The sequence below is a fragment of the Hypanus sabinus genome, chromosome 13, assembly GCF_030144855.1.
Source record: "Hypanus sabinus isolate sHypSab1 chromosome 13, sHypSab1.hap1, whole genome shotgun sequence".
Taxonomy (NCBI): Eukaryota; Metazoa; Chordata; class Chondrichthyes; order Myliobatiformes; family Dasyatidae; genus Hypanus; species Hypanus sabinus.
In genome coordinates, this window is record NC_082718.1 from 15,131,119 (window position 1) to 15,152,711 (window position 21,593).

The following is a 21,593-nucleotide window of genomic DNA, read 5'->3' on the forward strand; positions in this document are numbered from 1 at the left end:
GTGTAGTTTATCTTTGATTCTATTTTATTGCAGTGAACATTCGATCCATGATGACAGATGAGAAAAACTCATTTATTTCAACTGCTGTTTATTTTTGCAACAAGCACAATAGCAGACAGAGTGTAATCGCTCAGTGAAAACTAACTCAGGCACATACAGACGGGAGATGTTTATTACACACCTCTGTTGTATTCAGGGTGGCACACACTGACATGCAAGTGAACATCTGCACAACCCAAGCTAAAATGTAACAAATGAACTTGAACATCTCACCGTAACTCTACTGAACATTCACAGAACGGACGTTTTAAAAACAAGAACAGTAAGTAGCACTGGCTACTGGGAATGCTGGGGGCGAACTGTCGACCATACCCCTGGAGTGCTGCACTGTTAGTAGTTTCACTCTGAATACCTGCAGGAAAATCAATTGCAGGGTAGAATATGTGACTTGTAATGATATTTCTAGGAGTTGAACAGAGTTCCCGTAATGTTTCCCACTTTGCGAGTCTTTATATCAAAGCAAAAATGGAATTAATCTTTGTAATGTATGGTTCAGGTGTTCCTGCACCTCTAAATTGACTGTAAAGCAGCATCTCACTACTAATTTTCCAAATTAATCATTGTTACAGCACAGAAGTGCCATCCAGGGCTAATTTCAGAGCTGACAGTTCCACCCCCCCCCCCCCCCGCCCAATTGTCTTTTCCCCACTTCTCATAACTTTAAATTAAACTGAAAGATTTTGTTCAACTTTGGTCCTATGTTTAAAAACAAAGTAATGGTTTACAAGTGGAAAGTTAGAAAAGGTAGGGGTAATAAATTGAATCAGCTAAGATTTGTTAAACTCTGAAGTACAACCCTGCACGTTAGAAATATCCAAATCAGTAGTGCATTTATGGAAAGTTGTTTCAGCTCAAACTTGATTAACATAATGAAATAATAGTTTATGGTGTTAATGAGGTTGAATATGTGAACTTGCAAAAGACATTTCATGTTGTAAATCATTTTACTCACTGAAAAGAATCTGAAAGATTAAAGGAGTAGTGAAATGGTTGTAAAGTTGGCAAATGCTGTGAACATTGATTTACAGACTGTTTTAAAATTGTTTTGTTCCCCAGTGTTGGTATTCAGACTACAGATCTTTTTAACCATGTCTAGTTTGTATGGCCAAGTTTCTGTAATTACTGAATTGCCGACTCAATTATGTGTCAGCTACCTTTTTCTTTCTGGTGCCAGAGTTGAGTTTTGGAAAGCACTGTCCGGTAATCGTTGACATATGGCTGTTGTATGTTTGTAAATTACAAACACTTCCAGCCACAATTCTCAAGCAGTGTAGCTAAGTACATGTGAAAGGTGTTTTTATATTCATAATAAGTATCAGGGTATCACTGTTGAATGATACAGGAGATCTGAAGAATTCTTTCTGTATGCTGGTATCTGGAGCACAATACTTGAGTTGGTTGTAGAGGCAAGTACTTTATCATTTAAATACCTAATCGAGCACTAGAATTGCCCAGGGACTGGCAAACAGGTATAGTACTGATGGGACTTGGTCAGTCATGGACAACGTAATTCAAAAAGGCATGTTCCATTTATATGATTTAGACTGCATGTATGGGTAATCACTTGCTGAGAATTTATAAATGAAGTTAAACACTGCAATTGTCAGTGAACATCCTGACTTCTGACCTTATGGTGGAAGGGCATTTAATGATACAGCTTAGATAATCAAGCTTGGGTAAACTTCTCTGTAGAACTCATGTAGCCGTGGGGTGAAGTACCTCTGACAAAGGAAGAATGACTGACTAGTTAGTCTTATTGCTTGAATGGATACTCAGCAAGCAGTCTGCTTTGTTCTGGATGAAAAGCTTGAGTGTTTGTGGAACTTACTCATTTAAGCAGGTAGATTGATTACTTCTCTTAACATGCTTCATATCAATCACAGCAAGGCTTTAGGAAGTCAGACAACAACTTATTTTTATCCGATAATCAGTCTTCAACTTCTTTGTGATGAGTCCTAAAGGTGGTTATTAGTGATCACCAGCATTTTAAACATGGTAGTTCAATTATCATGTCAAGAGACAACTGGTTTGCTTCTGTTGTTGGTGATAGATATGTACTAGCACTGGGTTGGGATAAGAATCACCGCTTATTAATCCAAACTCTGGATGTTTATCTCTATCTTGTTATGGAATTAAATGCAGCTGCTGTAAAAATACCTTCTGGTCTTGCCACTGACACATTCCATGCATAAATAGTCAATCAGAATCCTTGAACAACTTGACCGCCAATGTCTCTTCACTGTACTGCAGTGAAGAGTTTGTTGTCTACACACACAATGACATTGTGAATTCTTAAAGAATCATTCATTTCAAATCATTTTAATTTTTATTTTACACATATACAAAATAGATGGGATAGTGTACTGATTTGTTTGCTGTCTTAGTAACAAAGGCCACTGACACTGCAACAGAGGAAGATTCACTTTTTACCATTTTCCGCCAACTGGAATTTTGTTTATAATTATTTTAACAAAGAATGCCCCCCACCCCACAATGGTGCATAGTAATTGTTTTTTTTGTGTTGTTCCTCTTGAGTATATGCTCAAAGCATTTGTCAACAGAATATTCCATGCTGGATACAATAATTTCCTTGAATAGCCTAGTTCTACAGATCTTGCAATACCATCACTTACACAAAAAAGCTTTAAATAGACAATGTTTACAAGCTTTGATACAAAGTTATTTAAAAAATTGTTCTTGGTAAAAGTGCATTGAATGTGTGTACCCAAACTCATCATGATCTCTAGTTATTCTTAATAAACCACAATATACACCTTCACCAACCATACTAATCAATATTAAAGCATCATTCCTGGTTCCCCACCATCCCACTCATGTTCCCTGTCTCAGTGCTGCTGAAAAGGTTTATTTTTGCTTACAGGATACAGGTTAGAGCAAGGGAAATATTCAATCACAATTCTGAACCCCCAAAACAAACAAGACCTGCATTGCACCTTACAAAGTTACAACCAGCACAAAGTTACATATAGCATTTGAAGAGATTTCCAAACCTGGGAAACTTTTCAAGAAGGACAGCAAAAATGTGTCTCACTTAAACTGCACTTCAATCAGAAGATGATACTGTAGATCTAATGCCAACTTAGAATGTGACATTGCTGACACTCCAGGGAAGTACGGACAAGCCCAAACATTTCTTGACACAAATCTAAAACTCGGGTACCTTAATTACAGTAAATGAGTTCATTTAATGAGAAAGCTATATCTTCAGCACAGACAGAAAAATAAGAGCAAAGTGGTTTAAAAGATTATTGTAAAGGATGCATTTCAATATTCATGTTGTACTTAAAATAATCTCGAACTACACATGAGAATATTTAAACATAATTACTCTTTTTCAAAGTCAATCCACAAGTTGTTTTGTTGAGGATTTAATGTTAAGGAAGGTTTCCATCAAATGAAAGGTCCAGGCAACTTGTTCATGAGCAATATTTCAGACATTAGCTGCGTACATCAAGCAGAAACAGCACAGCCTTTTCCACTTATGGCTTTCAGTAATATCTAGGAGAGTTTGCAACTTTAAAGGCTGTGAGAGATGCAGGAAGGTTTGAGAGTTTTCTTATTTATTGGAAAGAGATGGAGCCATGTAGGTCCGGAACCGATCATGAGCTCTTACTTGGCTCAACAAGGTGAGTTCCATCGTGTCAACTGACTCATACAATCCGTCTCTCTGCCATATTTCTACCGTGTAGTCATTAGCCTGTGCCGGAGAAAGAACAAGGTATCATGAGTAGGTGAAGAATTACAAATAATCCCAATTCAATGATGTGTTATAGCCAGGACTGGTACAGATGGTGAAAGAGCACACCAAGTCAAGTGAAAACAGAAAATAAATAATCATTCAAAAATTTAACAATGATCTATTCTTGTGGCAGGAAGGACAACAAAGCAAAATCACCCAGTAATGAAGGACAGGTCCATCCCAATGCACTGCAATGAAATGACCATCAATAAAATCACTGATCCCTTCAAGGCCCAAGGAAACATTGACCTAAAACAGTCCAAGCTCTAAACATGTCAAGTAAAGTCTGTTCGTACATTCACATCACCCACCCACACAGCAAACCCCAACTTTGCTCCTCTGGACTTCCAAGATCCAACTGTTTGACTCAAAGACATACACAAAATGATGAATTCATGCCTTTGTTTTCCATTTCCTGTGTTAAAACTAATGTTCCTTTCTCAGTCAATGTTTGAATTTTTTAAACTAAACAGGATTTCATTAACTCAAGGACAGCATACTCACCAGTTGTAGAGAGGCAAGCATGTATCGACACACCTCAAATGACTCCTTTCCAGACACAATATTTGCAAATGAACGTCTTTGTTTTATGTAATCAAATGAATCCACAATTCTATCTGCATAATCATGGATGGCAAAGGCAGCTCTCTCCTCCTACAATGTATAAGAAATAATAAACATGTTACAGTTGAATAGAATGACAGAACATGCAACACTGAAAGAAGCCATTTAACTCTGTATTCATATCCACTCATCTTCAGCAATGGTAATCTACAGCTGAGGTTTAGTGATCTTCAGCATTCACTCCACTCCAATAAGTTTATTTAGCTTGCTCTTAAGAGCATCCACTATTCACCCTATCCACTCTCTATTGGCAAGTTACATACAAACCCGGAGTAGATCACCTGGCCCCAAGCCTACCCTGCCAGTTAATAGCAGCTGATCTGATTGTAATTTGAAGTTACATTCCCACCTACCCCCAGTAATCTTTCACACCCTTATTTCTGCCATTAAAAACATTCACTGAGAGAATACCAACATTGGTTTTCTTACCGTGGTGCACCCAAATGATCTTTTCACAAGCAGCTGCGCTAGGCTAATCTTAGGCAGTTTCTATAATAGATTACATGGTTGGCACAACATTGTGGACCAAAGAGCCTGTAATGTGCTGTAGATTTCTATGTTCAGCGTAGATGAGAGTTTACTGGAACATAAAGGCAAACACCTAGAAATTCCAACTCATGGGAAACAAAATGTATTGAGACATTCTTTTTGTAAGCTGGAGATTATCTCCACCGTTTCTAAGAAACAAATCATTCCCAGAAGAAAGACCAATTTCCAAAAACAAAAGCGCAAACTGAAAAGGATTTGGCTTGCAAGACTCATGGATATAAAAACTGCTTGTTAGAGTATAAGAATATAACTCATAATCCTGGAGTGGTCATGAGCCACACAACTGAGCAGATGATCAAGAGGGCTACAGCTGAATAGGAAGAAAATAAAATGTAGCAAAATTTACCCAAGGTGTATAAAAGAATCTCTAAAGTTAACCATTTCTTCATAATTGTGAATTGTTTCATAATCGATAATATTTACCAATTAAATTTAGACAGGCATGAGTTTATAAAGTTACACTATGAATTGAGTTTTCTGTTCTTCACTTTTCATTATTAGATTTGGTTGAGAATACTCCTAACCCAATTCTTTCTATATAGGAGTCAGGGGACCTGCATACATAGGAATTTCAAACCCTTCTCCGGTGGTACACCATAGATAAGACCATAAGACAAAGGAGCAGAAGTTGGCCATTTGGCCCATCGAGTATGCTCCGCCATTTCATCATGAGCTGATCCAATCTACCCTTCAGTCCCATTCCCCCACCTTCTCACCATAACCTTTGATGCCCTGACTACTCAGATACCTATCAATCTCTGCCTTAAATACACCCAATGACTTGGCCTCCACTGCCGCCCATGGCAACAAATTCCACAGATTCACCACCCTCTGGCTAAAAAATTTTTTTCGCATCTCTGTTCTGAATGGGTGTCCTGCAATCCTCAAGTCATGTCCTCTCGTACTAGACTCCCCCACCATGGGAAACAACTTTGCCACATCCACTCTGTACATGCCTTTCAACATCCAAAATGTTTCTTCTAAACTCCAAGGAGTACAGTCCAAGAGCGGTCAAACGTTCCTCATATGTTAACCCTCTCATTCCCGGAATCATTCTAGTGAATCTTCTCAGAACCCTCTCCAATGTCAGCACATCCTTTCTTAAATAAGGAGCCCAAAACTGCACACGGTATTCCAAGTGAGGTCTTACCAGTGCCTTATACAGCCTCAACATCACATCCCTGCTCCTATACTCTATTCCTCTAGAAATGAATGCCAACATTGCATTCACCTTCTTCACCACTGACTCAACCTGGAGGTTAACCTTAAGGTATCCTGCACGAGGACTCCCAAGTCCCGTTGCATCTCAGGACTTTGAATTCTCTCCCCATTTAAATAATAGTCTGCCCATTTATCTCTTCTACCAAAATGCATGACCGTACACTTTCCAACATTGTAATTCATTTGCCACTTCTTTGCCCATTCCCCCAATCTATCCAAGTCTCTCTGCAGACTCTGTTTCCTCAGCACTACCAGCCCCTCCACCTACCTTTGTATCATCAGCAAACTTAGCCACAAAGCCATCTATTCCATAATCCAAATTGTTGATATACAACATTAAAAGAAGCGGCCCCAACACTGACCCCTGTGGAACACCACTGGTAACCAGCAACCAACCAGAACGGGATCCCTTTATTCCCACTCTGTTTCCTGCCAATCAACCAACGCTCTAACCATGTATGCAACTTTCCTGTAATTCCATGGGCTCTTGTTTAGCAGCCTCATGTATAGCACCTTGATAAGATTTTCCTTTGCAACTTGCTCACAGCCTCTATCATGGATGCAAGGGCTTGAGGTTTCCCCCGGAACCTCCAATTTACTGCTCAACATTCAACACAAGGAAAAAGATGACATTTAAAAAAAAAAGAAATCTAATAATAAAGGCACATTTCTCAAAACAATAGATTTGCATTATGAAACCTCCAGAGCATAAGTAGGATTTGAATTCATTTGGATGCTGTTCAGTCAACATATAATTTTCCTTATTACTTGAAATTTAACCTCTATTTTTAGCTTTTCAATTCTCTTTAAATAATCAACAATTTAAGCCTGAAGTGTCAATGGGGATAGCACTTAAAAAGAAATTGCACATATCTTCTTAATGCAGTATTAAAGCTGATTATAAATAATGATCTGGACATCATTTGGCACTGCTTCACTTATGAAACCACTGTTGTTGCATGATTAAGTTTCCAATTATTCAAAGCATTTATGTGGTTAATGTCTGGAACCTAACAAGTTTCAAATGATGGAAACCCCAAGAAAGGAGAAAGATTATGCATTACCAGGGGAATATTAAGAAACTGCTTCGGTTTGTGCAGAAATGCAATTAGAAGTTTGCCCCACAATTCCAGTGATTAATCTCTGTTAATCTCTGGTACCAACTATATGGGATTTGCAGATTCTCCCTGTGACTGCATGGGTTTCCTCTCATCCTAAAGACATGCTGGTTGATTAGTTCATTGGTCACTGTACATTAGTCTTGGGATATACAGCAAGTATAATGTAGTAGCATATGGGAGCAGTTGCTGGTAATGTGGGGAGAAAAATAAATAGGATCAGAGTAAATGGATATGTAATAGTTACGTTGACTCAGTAGGCCGGAGTGCTGGTTGCCATGCTGATCGACTCTTAAATTGTGTGTGTTTTTGATGTACTTGATAGCTGTCAGTTGGATGTAAAGGATATAAATACTTTCGTTGAGAATTGAACTACAACTGGCATATGTGAAGCTTAAGAGTAAGTATTTCTTCAATTAAAGTTAAAGTCGCACAGGCACTAGAGAATATAGCAGAAAAAATAAACAGAGTGAAAATAAGTTGATTTTGGTTTAAATGAAGACGTGAATGATTATCTGAAAAAGAAGAACAATAAACATTATATCACACACAAAATGCTGGTAGAACACAGCAGGCTAGGCAGCAACTATAGGGAGAAGCGCTGTCGATGTTTCAGGCCGAGACCCTTCATCAGGACTAACCAAAAGGAAAGACAGTAAGAGATTTGAAAGTAGTGGGGGGAGGGGGAAACGCAAAATGATAGGAGACGACCAGAGGGGGTGGGATGAAGCTAAGAGCTGGAAAGATGATTGGCAAAAGTGAAACAGAGCTGGAAAAGGGAAAGGATCATGGGACGGGAGGCCTCAGGAGAAAGAAGGGTGGGGGGGGAGCACCAGAGGGAGATGGAGAACAGGCAAACAACTAAATATGTCTGGGATGGGGTAAGAAGGGGAGGAGGGGCATTAACGGAAGTTAGAGAAGTCAATGTTCATGCCTTCAGGTTGGAGGCTACCCAGCCGGTATATAAGGTGTTGTTCCTCCAACCTGAGTTTGGATTCATTTTGACAATAGAGGCGGCCATGGATAGACCCATCAGAATGGGAATGGGATGTGGAATTAAAATGTGTGGCCACTGGGAGATCCTGCTTTTTCTGGCAGACCAAGCGTAGGTGTTCCGCGAAACAGTCTCCCAGTCTGCGTCGGGTCTCACCAATATATAAAAGGCCACACCGGGAGCACCGGACACAGTACACCACACCAGCCCACTCACAGGTGAAGTGTCGCCTCACCTGGAAGGACTGTCTGGGGCCCTGAATGGTGGTGAGGGAGGAAGTGTAAGGGCAGGTGCAGCACTTGTTCCGTTTACAAGGATAAGTGCCAGGAGGGAGATCAGTGGGAAGGGATGGCGGGGGACGAGTGGACAAGGGAGTCGCGTAGGGAGCGATCCCTGTGAAAAGCAGAAGTGGGGGGGGGGGGGGGGGGGAGGGAAAAATGTGTTTGGTAGTGGGATCCCGTTGGAGGTGGCGGAAGTTATGGAGAATTATATGTTGGACCTGGAGGCTGGTGGGGTGGTAGGTAAGGACAAGGGGAACCCTATCCCGAGTGGGGTGGCGGGTGGATGGGGTGAGGGCAGATGTGTGGGAAATGGGAGAGATGCATTTGAGAGCAGAGTTGATGGTGGACGAAGGGAAGCCCCTTTGTTTAAAAAAGGAAGACATCTCCTTCATCCTGGAAAGAAAAGCCTCATCCTGACAGCAGATGCGGCGGAGATGGAGGAATTGTGAGAAGGGGATAGTCTTTTTGCAAGAGACAGGGTGAGAAGAGGAATAGTACAGGTAGCTATGAGAGTCTGTAGGCTTATAGTAGATATCAGTAGATAGGCCATCTCCAGAGATGGAGACAGAAAGATCAAGAAAGAAGAGGGAGGTGTTGGAAATGGACCAGGTAAATATGAGGGCAGGGTGGAAGTTGGAGGCAAAGTTAATGAAGTCAACGAGCTCAGCACACGTGCAAGAGGCAGCGCCAATTACTATCTTTCCTTTCGGTTAGTCCTGACAAAGGGTCTTGGCCCGAAACGTCAACAGTGCTTCTTCCTATAGATACTGCCTAGCCTGCTGTGTTCTACCAGCATTTTGTGTGTTGTTGTTTGAATTTCCAGCATCTGCAGATTTCCTCATGTTTGCTCAATAAAAATTATATTATGTTTAATATAAACACAATGCCAATAATATTTTAAAGGATTGTCTAACCTGTACAGAATTCAAAGGTTCATTTATTATCAAAGCTTGTATCCATATACAACTCTGAAATTTGTATTTCTCCCGGCAGCCACAAAACAAAGAACATGAAAGTCATTCAGAGAAACATCAACACCCCAACCCGCATAAAAAAGAACATCATCAACCCCTTCCCCCCTCACAAAAAAAGACCAGGAACATTGACCCCCAAAAAGCCTTCCCCCGCACAAAAAAAAAACAACAGAACATCAGCTCCTCCCAAACACCCTCCCCTTGCACAACAAAACAGAAATGTATATGTTAACATAAGTGAAAAGTTGTTGGTTGGACCAAAAACTCAGAATGTTATTGTTTCAAAATTGAAAGCAAGAATATACCCAAATTCAAACAAAAAAATATGATCAGTGTTTTTACTTCTGTCAGCTGATTGGGAATACTGTACTGGTAAGTATCTATTCATTCGAATGAATAACTGAAAAATACAATCAGATTATGTATATTCAAACCAAAATGCCCTCACATGATTCAGATATTCAATTTTGCACTCATCACCTTTATATTTCTCTAAACTGGTTAATTTCAGAATAGTTACAATTTCCCATAGTTATGTTAACATATTTCCATGATTAATTTTCATCCTTCTTCCTTCATGTCCTTTCTACAGAACATAAATGATTGTGCAATTATTGCTTTATCATCAATCTTTAGCTATAACTATATTTTTGTTTTATTGATGGCTATTTTAAAACCCAAAAAACATACAAGAACTGCACTGTAATGTTTAATTCTCAGCCCTGAAATTTGGCCTGGTATTTGCACTGCCTCCAATTTCCAAAGTGCTAGCAGATCCCCACAGTTGACTTTCTAACCTTCTTTTCACAGTGTCCTACACATTATTTTGTTTATTTTTCGACAGATTTCATATCCCGCAGATTCCTCTCTTCCCATTTTACTGGTTACTGAATTGCCACAAATGTAAAGTGAAAAAAAATGAGTGGTGCTACAGACAAGTAATGAAGTTTGCTTCCAGTCTAGCTTATCAGAAAAAAAACAATTGACCCACTAAACATTGCTCCTTGCATTAGCTCAACTGAAGTATACTTACTTCTTTTTCTAGTCTTGGGCCGATCGTTTCCTCCCAGTTCTTAACACGAAGTGACAGAGCAGTTTCCTGGGCATACTGCTGGGAGTTAGCAATAAACAGTTCCTGGAATACAAGAATAGGTCAGTATTTAATCCAATAACCAAGATTCTAGGTGGAATTCCATGAAAACCAGGAATTAAAGATTTGGGGACAACTGAAGCAGCCCTGTGCACTATTCCTCAAGTGCAGAACACCAAGGGACATTTACTGGTGCACCTCAAGGATGTGTGCTTAGCCCACTGCTCAACTGTCTCTACACCCATGATTATATGGCTGTACACAACTCAAATACCATCTACAAATCCATCTAAAATGTTGTTGGCAGATTTCAGATGACAAGGATGCGAACAGGAGCGAGATAGATCAGCTGTTTGAGTGGCGTCACAGCAACAACTTTGTACTCAATGTCAGAAAGACCAAGGAGCTGATTGTGGAGGGATAAGTTGAGGAAACACATACTAGTCCTCAGAGGAATCAGAAGTGGGAAGGGTGAGCATTTTCACAAGTTCCTGGGTGTCAATATTTCTGAGGATCTGTCCTGGGCCGAACATATTAATGTAGTTACAAAGGCAGCACAACAGCATCTATATTTCATTAGGAGTTTGCGAATTGGTAATGTCACCAAAGGTGCTTGCAAATTTCTGCACAAATACGATGACAGCATTCTAATTGGTCACATCATCATCTGATATGGAGGGGGCTACTGTACAGGATCAGAAAAAATAGCTGCAAAAAGTTGTACACTCAGCTAGCTCCATCATAGGCACTAGTCTCCTCAGCAACCAGGACACCCTCACTCCCTCAGAAAGGCAGTACCCTTCATTAAGGAACCCCATCACCCAGGACATGCCCTCTTCTCACTGCTAACATCAGTGAGGTGGTTTAGGAGCTTGAAGACACACACTCAATGTTTCAGGAACAGCTTCTTCCCCTTTACCATCAAATTTCTGAATGGACAATTAACCCACGAACACTACCTCAGTAATTCTTTCCCTCTCTTTGGAAATACTTATTTAATAAAAATATAAACTCTTAATGAAATAAATATATTTCATACTGAAATTAATAGCTTTATTTATTACAATATACTGCTGCTGCAAAACAACAATTTTCATGGCATATGCCAATGATATTAAACCTGGTTTCTGATTTACCACTGCACAGATATTATCCTTGAGCATTACAGAAAGGTCCAAAGTAAGAAATTGTCTGGGAGAATATAATCAGTTAGAGTAGCATTAGTATATTAAGAAAGCATATTTAATAGTCAAGATGTACTGTGTGAGCTCAAGTTTCCATAGCATCTCTCTGACAACCTCCAAGCAGGTATATGGATAGGAAACCTTCAGAGGGATAAAGGCCAAACACAGACAAATAGGACTATCTCAGGTAGCTTGGTTGGGGTGGTGTCCGTTTTCTGTGCTGTATAACTGACTGGAAATTCAGAGCTAATGCTCAAGTTAAGGTTATCTTTTATTAAATCCAGGGACAGAGACAGAATATGTGCTTAGCTGTAGAGAAAGGGTTGGGACAAAAGGAAGGGTGAAAAAATAAAAAGGGAGGTGCACAATGGGTTATAAGTATGGAGTAATTGTGCTTCAAAAAGGAGAACAAGTGCAAGATGAAATAAAGTGACAACAGAATAAATAGGAAAATATCAGAAGAATTGTAATTGAGGAAAACAATATACTTAACTGTAATAATCAAAGTTACAGACACTTGTAGAAATATGAAATTGATTACAATTTCAAATGTAGCAGGCTGCAATTTGCTTGGATGGAAAGAGAGGTGTTGCTCCTTCTCAAGCTTTAATGGAACAATGTAGAGATCAAGGTCAGAGGGTTCTTCTGAGTGGGAACTGAGATGGAGAACTAAAATGGCAAGTGCCTGTAAACTCATTCACACTTCAGGACCGAACACAGATACTCACAATACAGTCCTCCAATACAGAGACATAATGAAAAGCAGGAAGCTTTATGAGAGTAAGAGATACATTGCTCCTTCACTTCCGAAATCTCTTTCCCTTGTTCAATACAGAGTAAAGAGACTCAATCAGAAGTGATGGTGCCAAAGCAACATAGGAAGTTTCAATTTGGGGGGAAAAGTACAACATCAGTTTCTTGAGGATGAACAATAAGTTCAGGCTTTCCAACATCCACACCCCAAGAATTAAATTATAATGTTAAACTTCTGATCCTGCCATTCACTGCTGAAATCCAGAGTGAAGATTCTGAGTTTCAGTACAGCAGAAATGTCTCAAAACTACCAGTCAGAAATTCCTGCTTAGAATTCCTACTATAATCCAGAACCTACAGGTTAAGCCTACTATCGGCATTTTAAAAGGCCTAGATATTAAAGCTACAGGTATTAAACTAAAAAAGAATACTTAAAAATGATTTATTGACAGGTGTTTTGCATACCACATTCCTTCTGACAAGCTCCTCGTAACTCACAAATCCAGCTTCTCCAAGAGGATCTGAAATTATAAATGGAAGATTTAATCACGGACAAAAGAGGCTTTAGAGGACAGGTTAACTCAGAATTATAAAGAGAAGGTTCAATTAGTGAAAACAAGTACGTCACTATTTGTATTGATGGTAAGATGTAGGTGAGAGGAGAGGGTATAAAAGTTTGACTTTAATTGCAAGGAAGTTCATACTGGCGAAGCAAAGAGAGTGGGAGAAGAAAATTCAACTAAGTTAAGAAAGGGGTAAGGTTTACGCAGAATCAAGAAGAAAAATTTCCCTTAACTTACAGGAAAGGAGAGCATTTACTCACTAATAATGGAGAAAAGATCCAAAGCTGAAGGTTAGAGGAAACGGGCAAGGTCTACCCAGAGTTGTGGAAGGGGAGAAAGGATCATCCCAAGTTACATGGTGAGGGGTTGTGTGGTGGGGGGTATATGTAGGATATAACAGGAAAGGATGGGAATGAAACATTTATCTAATTATGGGCAAGAAGAAATAGTGGGTTACAATACAGTTGGATTATGATTTTAATGATTACCCAAATTCATGGGGCTATGGTTTTCCTGAGATCCAACAACTTCATGTTCCAAATCAATGCCATAGTCATCTAAAGTAAAAAAAAATGCTTATCAAAACAAAAGTTTTCCAACTGTCTGCATTGTTTAACTGAATAATATTCACTATCTCACTCCCACTATCAAATCTAGGGCAGGATACCCTGTAATTGAGGAGCAGTTATACGTTAACTGTTTGTGGAACAGTTATACAGTTTGCACATATTCATATTAAAAATCTCAGTCACAAAAGGGATCAATGTACCCAAAGAAAACTAAGAACCGTTTCAAAAGATTCAGTTCCTTCAACAGCAGCAATCATCAAATGCTCACTAATGCAGAAACGCTGACAGAATTATTTCAATTTACACTTCTACTCATTGTTTATAACTCAGCCTATTTTTTGTAGATGAATATACCACATCACCTCATGACCATTGAGCACAAAATGAGCATGTGTCCTCATGGAATCAGAAGTCCTTAGTTGATTGGGAAATAACCTGAAAAAAAAGCAGGGGCACTCTGTCTCCTCTTAAACCCATAAATGAACTGTCCAAATTGCAGAATCCCCACGTAGGACTGGGTGCATCAGTTTACTGCAAGAACCACAATTGGCTAAACTTTAATCAATTAGAACAACCTTTACACCTTTGCAGCAAAGTGTCCTGTATGTCCTGGATGCCCAATTCCAGCTAACTAGAGCAAGAGGTTTGTTGTAAAATGAAATTTATGGCAAAATTCAGATGAAATTCATCAGCAATGTAGAAAGAAATAAAAGGAGTGGAAGTTCAAAATGTTTCACTTACTTTCTGGTATTTGAGATAAATGAAAATTTAATTCATTCCAGTTCAAGACTATTTGTTGCTAACCAGCATTAATCAAGAGTATCTGGAAGATAATCCTGACTTACTTTCTTCCCAAACCACAATTAAATTGCACTTACGATTCCAACTAATCACAAATATGCACCCAACCCCTGCAGCTTTTTTAAGTTCTGTTTCTGCTGCCTATCTGAGATTGAGTGGGAGGAAATAAATCCCACCTCCTACACAAAGAAATTATGTAGATTGGACAATGGTGGTCAATAACATGTGAAATGATTGCTCTGAAACTATGTGTGGTGTACACAGCAGAGGATTGTCTGTAGGATATCAGACCAAAGACAAACCAGCTGCTATTGTTCTGAGCTCTGCCCTTAAAACATTTGCTGCTCTGATCCAACAGACAAGGAAAATAACTTCCTTCTGCACCTTTTCTTAAGTTTTTATTAGCACTGTACATTAACTCATGTTAAAATGGTTTGTTAATGACAATACTCCATGAATATTAATGATTGTGGCAAAGTCTCATTGTGAAAGGCAATAGATACAACTCATTTCCGGTATCTCCTCCCTCACACCTAGTAAAGAGCTAAAGAGTATAATATCCCCTTATGGCATGTGATATTACCCCTTTACTCAAAAGTCTGTGTTTGGTACAGGTGTGTATGAACCCTTCAGGCCATGACAAGCTTTCATTTGTCCAAAACAGACCAACCTACAAGGCTTGTAATGTGAAAGTGCAGCATTTCAGTGAGCACATGTTCAGTCACTCAAAAATATTTCTTTAGGAGAGTATAGGATCAGGCAGCATTAGTTCAAATCCAATTCGATGGATTATTTTCAGAAAATTTACATTATGGATCTGTCTGCAAGCAGTGTGAGACAGACAGTGGTTCAGAGGCATGCTAGCCATCAAGTACCTGTCCATACAGATCCCATTTTGCAGCACTCAGTTTGTAACCTCTTCTGCTATGCCCATCTAACTACTTCTTAAACGTGACAGTATTAGCCTCCAACATCCACTAAATAAACTTAAATTTATGGAGGCCAGTAGATTTGTATATGTAAAAGATATCAAAAATTTTAGGGAGTGAGCATTGAATTTAAGGAAGAGTATGAGCAGTGATCATAAAGAATGGTGGAGTAGGCTCAAAGGGTCAAATAGACTGCTCCTGGTCTCATTTTCTGCATTTCTATATGTTGTACAATCCTGAAAATGTAGATCCCTTCTGTGCAAGAGCAAGGCAATTTCACTGACACTGCTTTAAGTATGAAATTCACTGTCTGTCCATAGCAACTGGAAAAGGAAAGTTGTTTGAGATAGAAGAATACAAATTATGAGATTTTGATTGGTTTATACACTATAGCACTAGTACAGACAACACATGTGGCTTGATTGCAGCCTACATATTGAGATTCTACCTAGCCAAGACAGAAGATTACAAGTTGTACTAAATTTACTTAAATATCCTAGGGCTTGCCTGATTTTCAGGTAATAGAGTGTGGTATTCAAGGCAAAGCCAATATATTCAATCCAAAAATGGAACCCCTGATTCTTCCAATGAACCTAGCAGCTATGCACCAATTACTGGGAAAGATCAGAAATGGTCCCAATCCCATGAGATGTGTGTGACAGTTTTATCAAGATACAGAAGAGAATAATACATTTATGATATTTAGCAGTGGATTAGAAATATATCCTTTGCTACATCCCATTATCACTTTCTCGATAAAATAATTGAAGCCTACATACTGGCTGACTGAGCTAAGGAAGCAGCCAATGTTCAATTACACAGTTGGAAGGCAGGAATCTGCCCCTAGCACTTTCCAGTTTCAGTAGTACACTAGGATTTCATTCCAAATCAACTGATAACTGCAGCAGAGTAACAAAGTACTGAGGTTGCAAGAAACACAGAACTATACCCGTGTAAAAAAAAGTGTGAAATTCCGTCTCTTTAACTACCTTCCACTCCATCATAATCCAGATGGTCTTCATCTTGTTCTTGCAACTTGTTTAATTCTTCTTCCACATTTCCTGCTTCAGTTTCTAACTCTTCTATTACTCGCCCACGTAGCGCAATCTGCAAAGGAAAGACTTCATTAACATAATTATATACACCAACAGCAGGAGCATTGACATAAACCGGAATGCATCAGCAAATGCATTAGGGACGACAAAGCAAAGCACCTGAATTAGACTCTATAATTTCCAATTCCTTTTCAAACTCCCCCGCATACAAACAACCTCAATTACTCATTGACATTCCAGAAATCAGATTCCTCTCACTATTTCATCCATCTGATCTGTCATCTGCAAACAATTCATTTCTATACTTGGTGGAAACTGAGCAAGTTCCACCTACCTATCATAGAAGGGTTCATGCTCAATGCCCTCAAGCCACATACACGACATCCAACCATGCACAATCCTCCCAAACCCTATTACAGCATACAACAAACACCAAGGACAAAGCAGCCCAAGTACTATCCCCAGTCACCCCAAAACAATACCACCTCAACAAGCTTTCACCACCCTCAGAATGGTCTATCAATCATGAACCTTACTTAAGACATGCTCCAATTAAAAAAGACCGTGACTGATTTTTTATCTCATTACTTTTCTCCACTAAGTCATGTCTCTTAACCCGTTTTGAATACATTTAGCAATCTGCTTAATCATTTACAACAAAGCTAATAATCACTCATAAATTCTCACTGCACTCTATTGTTCAAGAACCACACGAACCAGACCTACATCCAAGATAATGTATTTAGCCTCATGAGGCCCCAATATAATTGGAGCAAGTACTTATATCTTTTTATTATAAAGACCAGGGTATACCATATGCCTTTTTAACTGCTTGCTGAAGCTACATCTTCCAGTAAATAACACAAAACTTGCAAGTCCCTCTGAGCATCGACACTTTTCAATTTCTCATATTTAATAAAACTTTCTTTTTCCCCCCTTTGTGATGGCCTCAATTTTTCACATTTTTTTACATATATTTTTCACATATTTCTAAACATGCTTATTTATCTAGCCTGCTATACTCCCTAAAGTTTCTCTACCCTCCTTTATACTATGAAGCCTTGTTTTATTACTGCGAAACCATACACCAACCTTAAGATATCCACTCCATCCATACTTCTGCCTCAAGAGATCCATCCCAGCTATGTACCACATCAAAGCCCTATCAGAAGGCTCATCTAATCATACACCCTCACTAACCCCTTTCAAGGCAATACAATCATGCCAAACCATGGTTCCACTTTGTGACCGGCTCCAATCGTGTCCATATCTGAAAGTTAGTAAGATTGTACTGCCTCTGACCTTAGCCAAGAACATAATTCAATAGACAGAGAATTCAAGGTTCCTCTTTAAATAATCTCCAATCACCAGAAGGGGAATTAATACAACAAATCTATTTGACAAATACTTTGTAGGTAGAGTCCCTTGATCTTTTCGTACCAATATCAACTTGCAGGTTACTCACCATTCTCTGCTGATACTTCCTTTGTGCCCCCAGTCTTTCCTTCATGTGTTTCCAGTACAGAACCTCCATATCTACAGAGCAAATCATTTTATAATCACTCAAAGGCACATTGGAACAGCTCAAACCTTTACTTTCAATGTAAACATTTAACTAAAACGGTCCCCACTTTGCTTAGTCTGCTCCAGATGTTGAGTCTCCCCATTTATAAAAATTCATAGCCAAAAGACAATTGTTTACTAAGAAACCCCATCAACTCATCTCTAACTACAAATGCTGAGTAACATAGATCGCATTACAAAGATAGACTACTCAGTTCCAAGACTTTTCCTCCCATTTTCCCCACAACAAAACATTCCAAGCTCTAGCTAGCAGGGGAGTTCAACCAGGCCAGCATGAAGAAGCCTCTGACAAGCTACCACTGACACAATTAAAGAACCAGAAAAGCCAACATGCATAATCACTATCCCATGCCTGCACTTTGCTAAGTCCAATCACCTAGCTGTACTTCTGCTACCAGCACAATGCATCAATGCAAGACTGCAACACCATTGGTGAAGACCACAAAGGGATGCGAAGACCAAGGGAGGTGGAGGAGCATTTACAGTATTAACTATAATCAGTGGACTGAACCATATTCAAGGATTCATCTTTGGATCAGAATGAATATACCACAGCTATTGCTGATTTTATCAAGACCTGTTAGCCTGACATCAATGGTTGAGAAGTTGCTGGAATTGATTGTTAGGGATGACATTACCGAGTACCTGGAGGCACATGACAAGATTGACCAAAGCCAGCACGGTTTCCTGAAAGGAAAATCTTGCCTGACTAATCTACTACAATTTTTTTGAGGAGATTCCAATTGGGGGGGGGGGGGGGCCACAAAGGAGATGCAATAGGTGTGGTGTACTTGGATTTTCAGAAGGCCTTTGACAAGGTGCCACACATGAGGCTGCTTAGCATGATAACAGCCCATGGAATTACTAGTATGGGTGGAGCATTGGCTGGTCGGCAAAAAACAGAGTGGGTATAAAGGGATCCTATTCTGACTGGCTGCTGGTTACCAGTGGAGTTCCACAGGGGTTGGTGTTGGGACCGCTGCTTTTTAATGATGTATGTCAATGATTTGGACTATGGTATTAATAGGTTTGTGGCTAAATTTGCTGAAGATACACAAATAGGTGGAGGATCAGGTAGTGTTGAGGAAAGAGAGACTTAAAATAGTTTAGGGGAATGGGCAAAGAGGCAAATGAAATACAGTGTTGGAAAGTGTATGGTCATGTCCTTTGCTGGAAGAAGTAAACGGGTAGACTATTATTTAGATGGGGAGAGAATTCAAAATGCAGAGATGCAAGGGATATGGGAGTCCTTATGCAAGATACCTTAAAGGTTAACCTCCAGGCTGAGTCGGTGGTGAAAAAAGCAAATGCAATGTTGGCATTCATTTCTAGAGGTATGGAACATATGAGTAGGGATGTGATTTTAAGGCTTTTTAAGACCCTCATAAGACCACATGGAGTATTGTGTGCAGTTTTGGGCTCCTTATTTTAGAAAGGATATACTGACATCGGAAAGGGTGCAGAAAAGATTCACGACAATGATTCCAGGAATGAAATGAGAAACAACTGGCAGCTCCTTGGGCTGTATTCCCTGGAGTTCAGGAGAATGAGGAGGGATCTCATAGTAATATTCCAAATGTTAAAAGACCTGAACAAATCAGATATGGCGAAGTTATTTCCCATGGTAGGAGAGGCCAGGGCAAGAGGGTATGAGTTCAGGATTGAAGGACAACCATTTAGAACTGAGATGTGGAGAAATTACTTTAGTCAAAGGGTGGTAAATCTGTGGAATTTGCTGCCAAGTCATTGGGTGAATTTAAGGCAGACATAGATAGGTTCTTGATTAGCCAGGGCATCAAAGGGTATGAGGAGAAGGCAATTAGTTCAGCCCATGATTGAATGGTGGAGCAGGCTCGATGGTCAAATGCCCTGTGTCTGCTCCTATATCTTATCGTCTTATAACAACCCAAGTTTTCCCAAACCAGAATCACTGGATAAACCTTAGGTTTAGATCTGTGGTATTCCAGGCTGGTGATCCTGAATCTTGCAAGTGGTCCAGGTATGACCTACAGAAGGCCATTATAACAGAGTAAAGGCAATGAAATTAAAGACACAATCAGATGTATAGCAGCTATTACATCCTAGAAGGTGAGACCTAACAGTATAAGAAACATTGATGCTTCATTCCCCAATGAGTTCTACAACTTTTACCCACACCTTGAAAGGGCGAATAATACTAAACCTATGCAAATCCCTACAGCATCCAGCGACAGTGACGATGGACCTCCACCACCCAGGACACTCCCTCTTCTCACTGCTAACTTCAGGAAGATGGTATAGGAGCCTCAGGACTAACACCACCAGAGACAGCTATTACCCATCAACCATCAGGGTCTTTAACCAAAGAGGATACCTTCACTCAACTTCACTTGCCTCATCATTGAAATGTTCCCACAACCCACTGACTCACTTTCAAAGATTCTTCATCATGTTCTTGATATTTATTGCTTACTTATTTATTATCATTTCTTCCTTTACGTATTTGCACAGTTTGTTAGTCTTTGCAAACTGGTTGGTGTGGCATTTCATTGATTCTATTATGGTTATTATTCTATTATAGATTTATTGAGTACGGTCACGAGAAAATCAATCTCAGCATTGTATATGGTGACATACAGTATTGTAATATGATAATAAATTTACTTTAAACTTTGACACTGTGATCTCTATGCGAGGGTGACATAACATCTGTCAGGTCCCAATGGTGTGCCTGGAAAGATACTGAAAATCTGTGCCAATCAACTGCCTAGAATGTTCAAATACATCTTCAACCTTTCACTGCTGTGGTCTGACGTTCCCACCTGGTTCAAAAAGGCAGCAGTTATACTGATGCCCAAGATCAGGATGAACTGCCTCAACCACATCTATCGTAACGAGGTGCTTTGAGAAGTTGGTTATGGCTAGCATTAACTCCTGCAGAGCAACAACTTGGTCCCGCTGCAATTTGTCTACAGCCACAACACATCTACAGTGGATGCAAAAGCCAATGGCTCTCCACTCTGCTTTGGAGCACCTAGACAACAGCAAAAGAAACCGCACGAGACTTAGTAGTCAATACCCTCAGTATTAATCACCAAGCTTCTAAGCCTCAGCCTTTGTACCCCCTCTGCAACAGGATCCTCTACTTCATCTTTAGGAAACCACTGGTAAATATCAGTGATAGCATCTTCTCCTCACTGATAACACTGGTACTCCTCAAAGATGCACATATTCACTGCCGTATTTGCTCTACACACGTGGCTGTGTAGCTAAGTACAACTCAAATGCGATTTTCTATTATAAATTTACTGTTGCTGGTAAAATCTCAGATGGCAATGAGGTCTACAGGAGTGAGACAGGTTAGCTGGTTGAGTGGTGTTGCAACAACCACCTTGCATTCAACATAATCAAGACCAAGGAACTAACTGTAGACTTCAGGAAGGGGGAAGTCGGGAGAACCCATAACAGTCCTCATTTGAGGGTTTAGTAGTGGAATGGGCAAGCA

The 21,593-nt window shown here is 39.6% G+C and overlaps 1 protein-coding gene across 2 annotated transcripts in view; it reads right to left on the minus strand.

Annotated features, from left to right (window-relative positions):
- Nucleotides 1-709: 709 nt before the first annotated feature.
- Nucleotides 710-21,593, minus strand: part of ncaph2 (non-SMC condensin II complex, subunit H2) — a 49,263-nt gene continuing 28,379 nt past the window's right edge. For both annotated transcript variants that reach the window (XM_059987142.1, XM_059987141.1), the window contains exons 15-21: nucleotides 17,991-18,061; nucleotides 16,460-16,577; nucleotides 13,660-13,728; nucleotides 13,074-13,129; nucleotides 10,615-10,716; nucleotides 4,325-4,474; nucleotides 710-3,778 (exon numbers count right to left, since the gene is read on the minus strand). In XM_059987142.1, coding sequence (XP_059843125.1) covers nucleotides 3,638-3,778; nucleotides 4,325-4,474; nucleotides 10,615-10,716; nucleotides 13,074-13,129; nucleotides 13,660-13,728; nucleotides 16,460-16,577; nucleotides 17,991-18,061 — 707 coding nt within the window. In that variant the 3' untranslated portion in view covers nucleotides 710-3,637. The remainder of the gene's footprint in view (nucleotides 3,779-4,324; nucleotides 4,475-10,614; nucleotides 10,717-13,073; nucleotides 13,130-13,659; nucleotides 13,729-16,459; nucleotides 16,578-17,990; nucleotides 18,062-21,593) is intronic.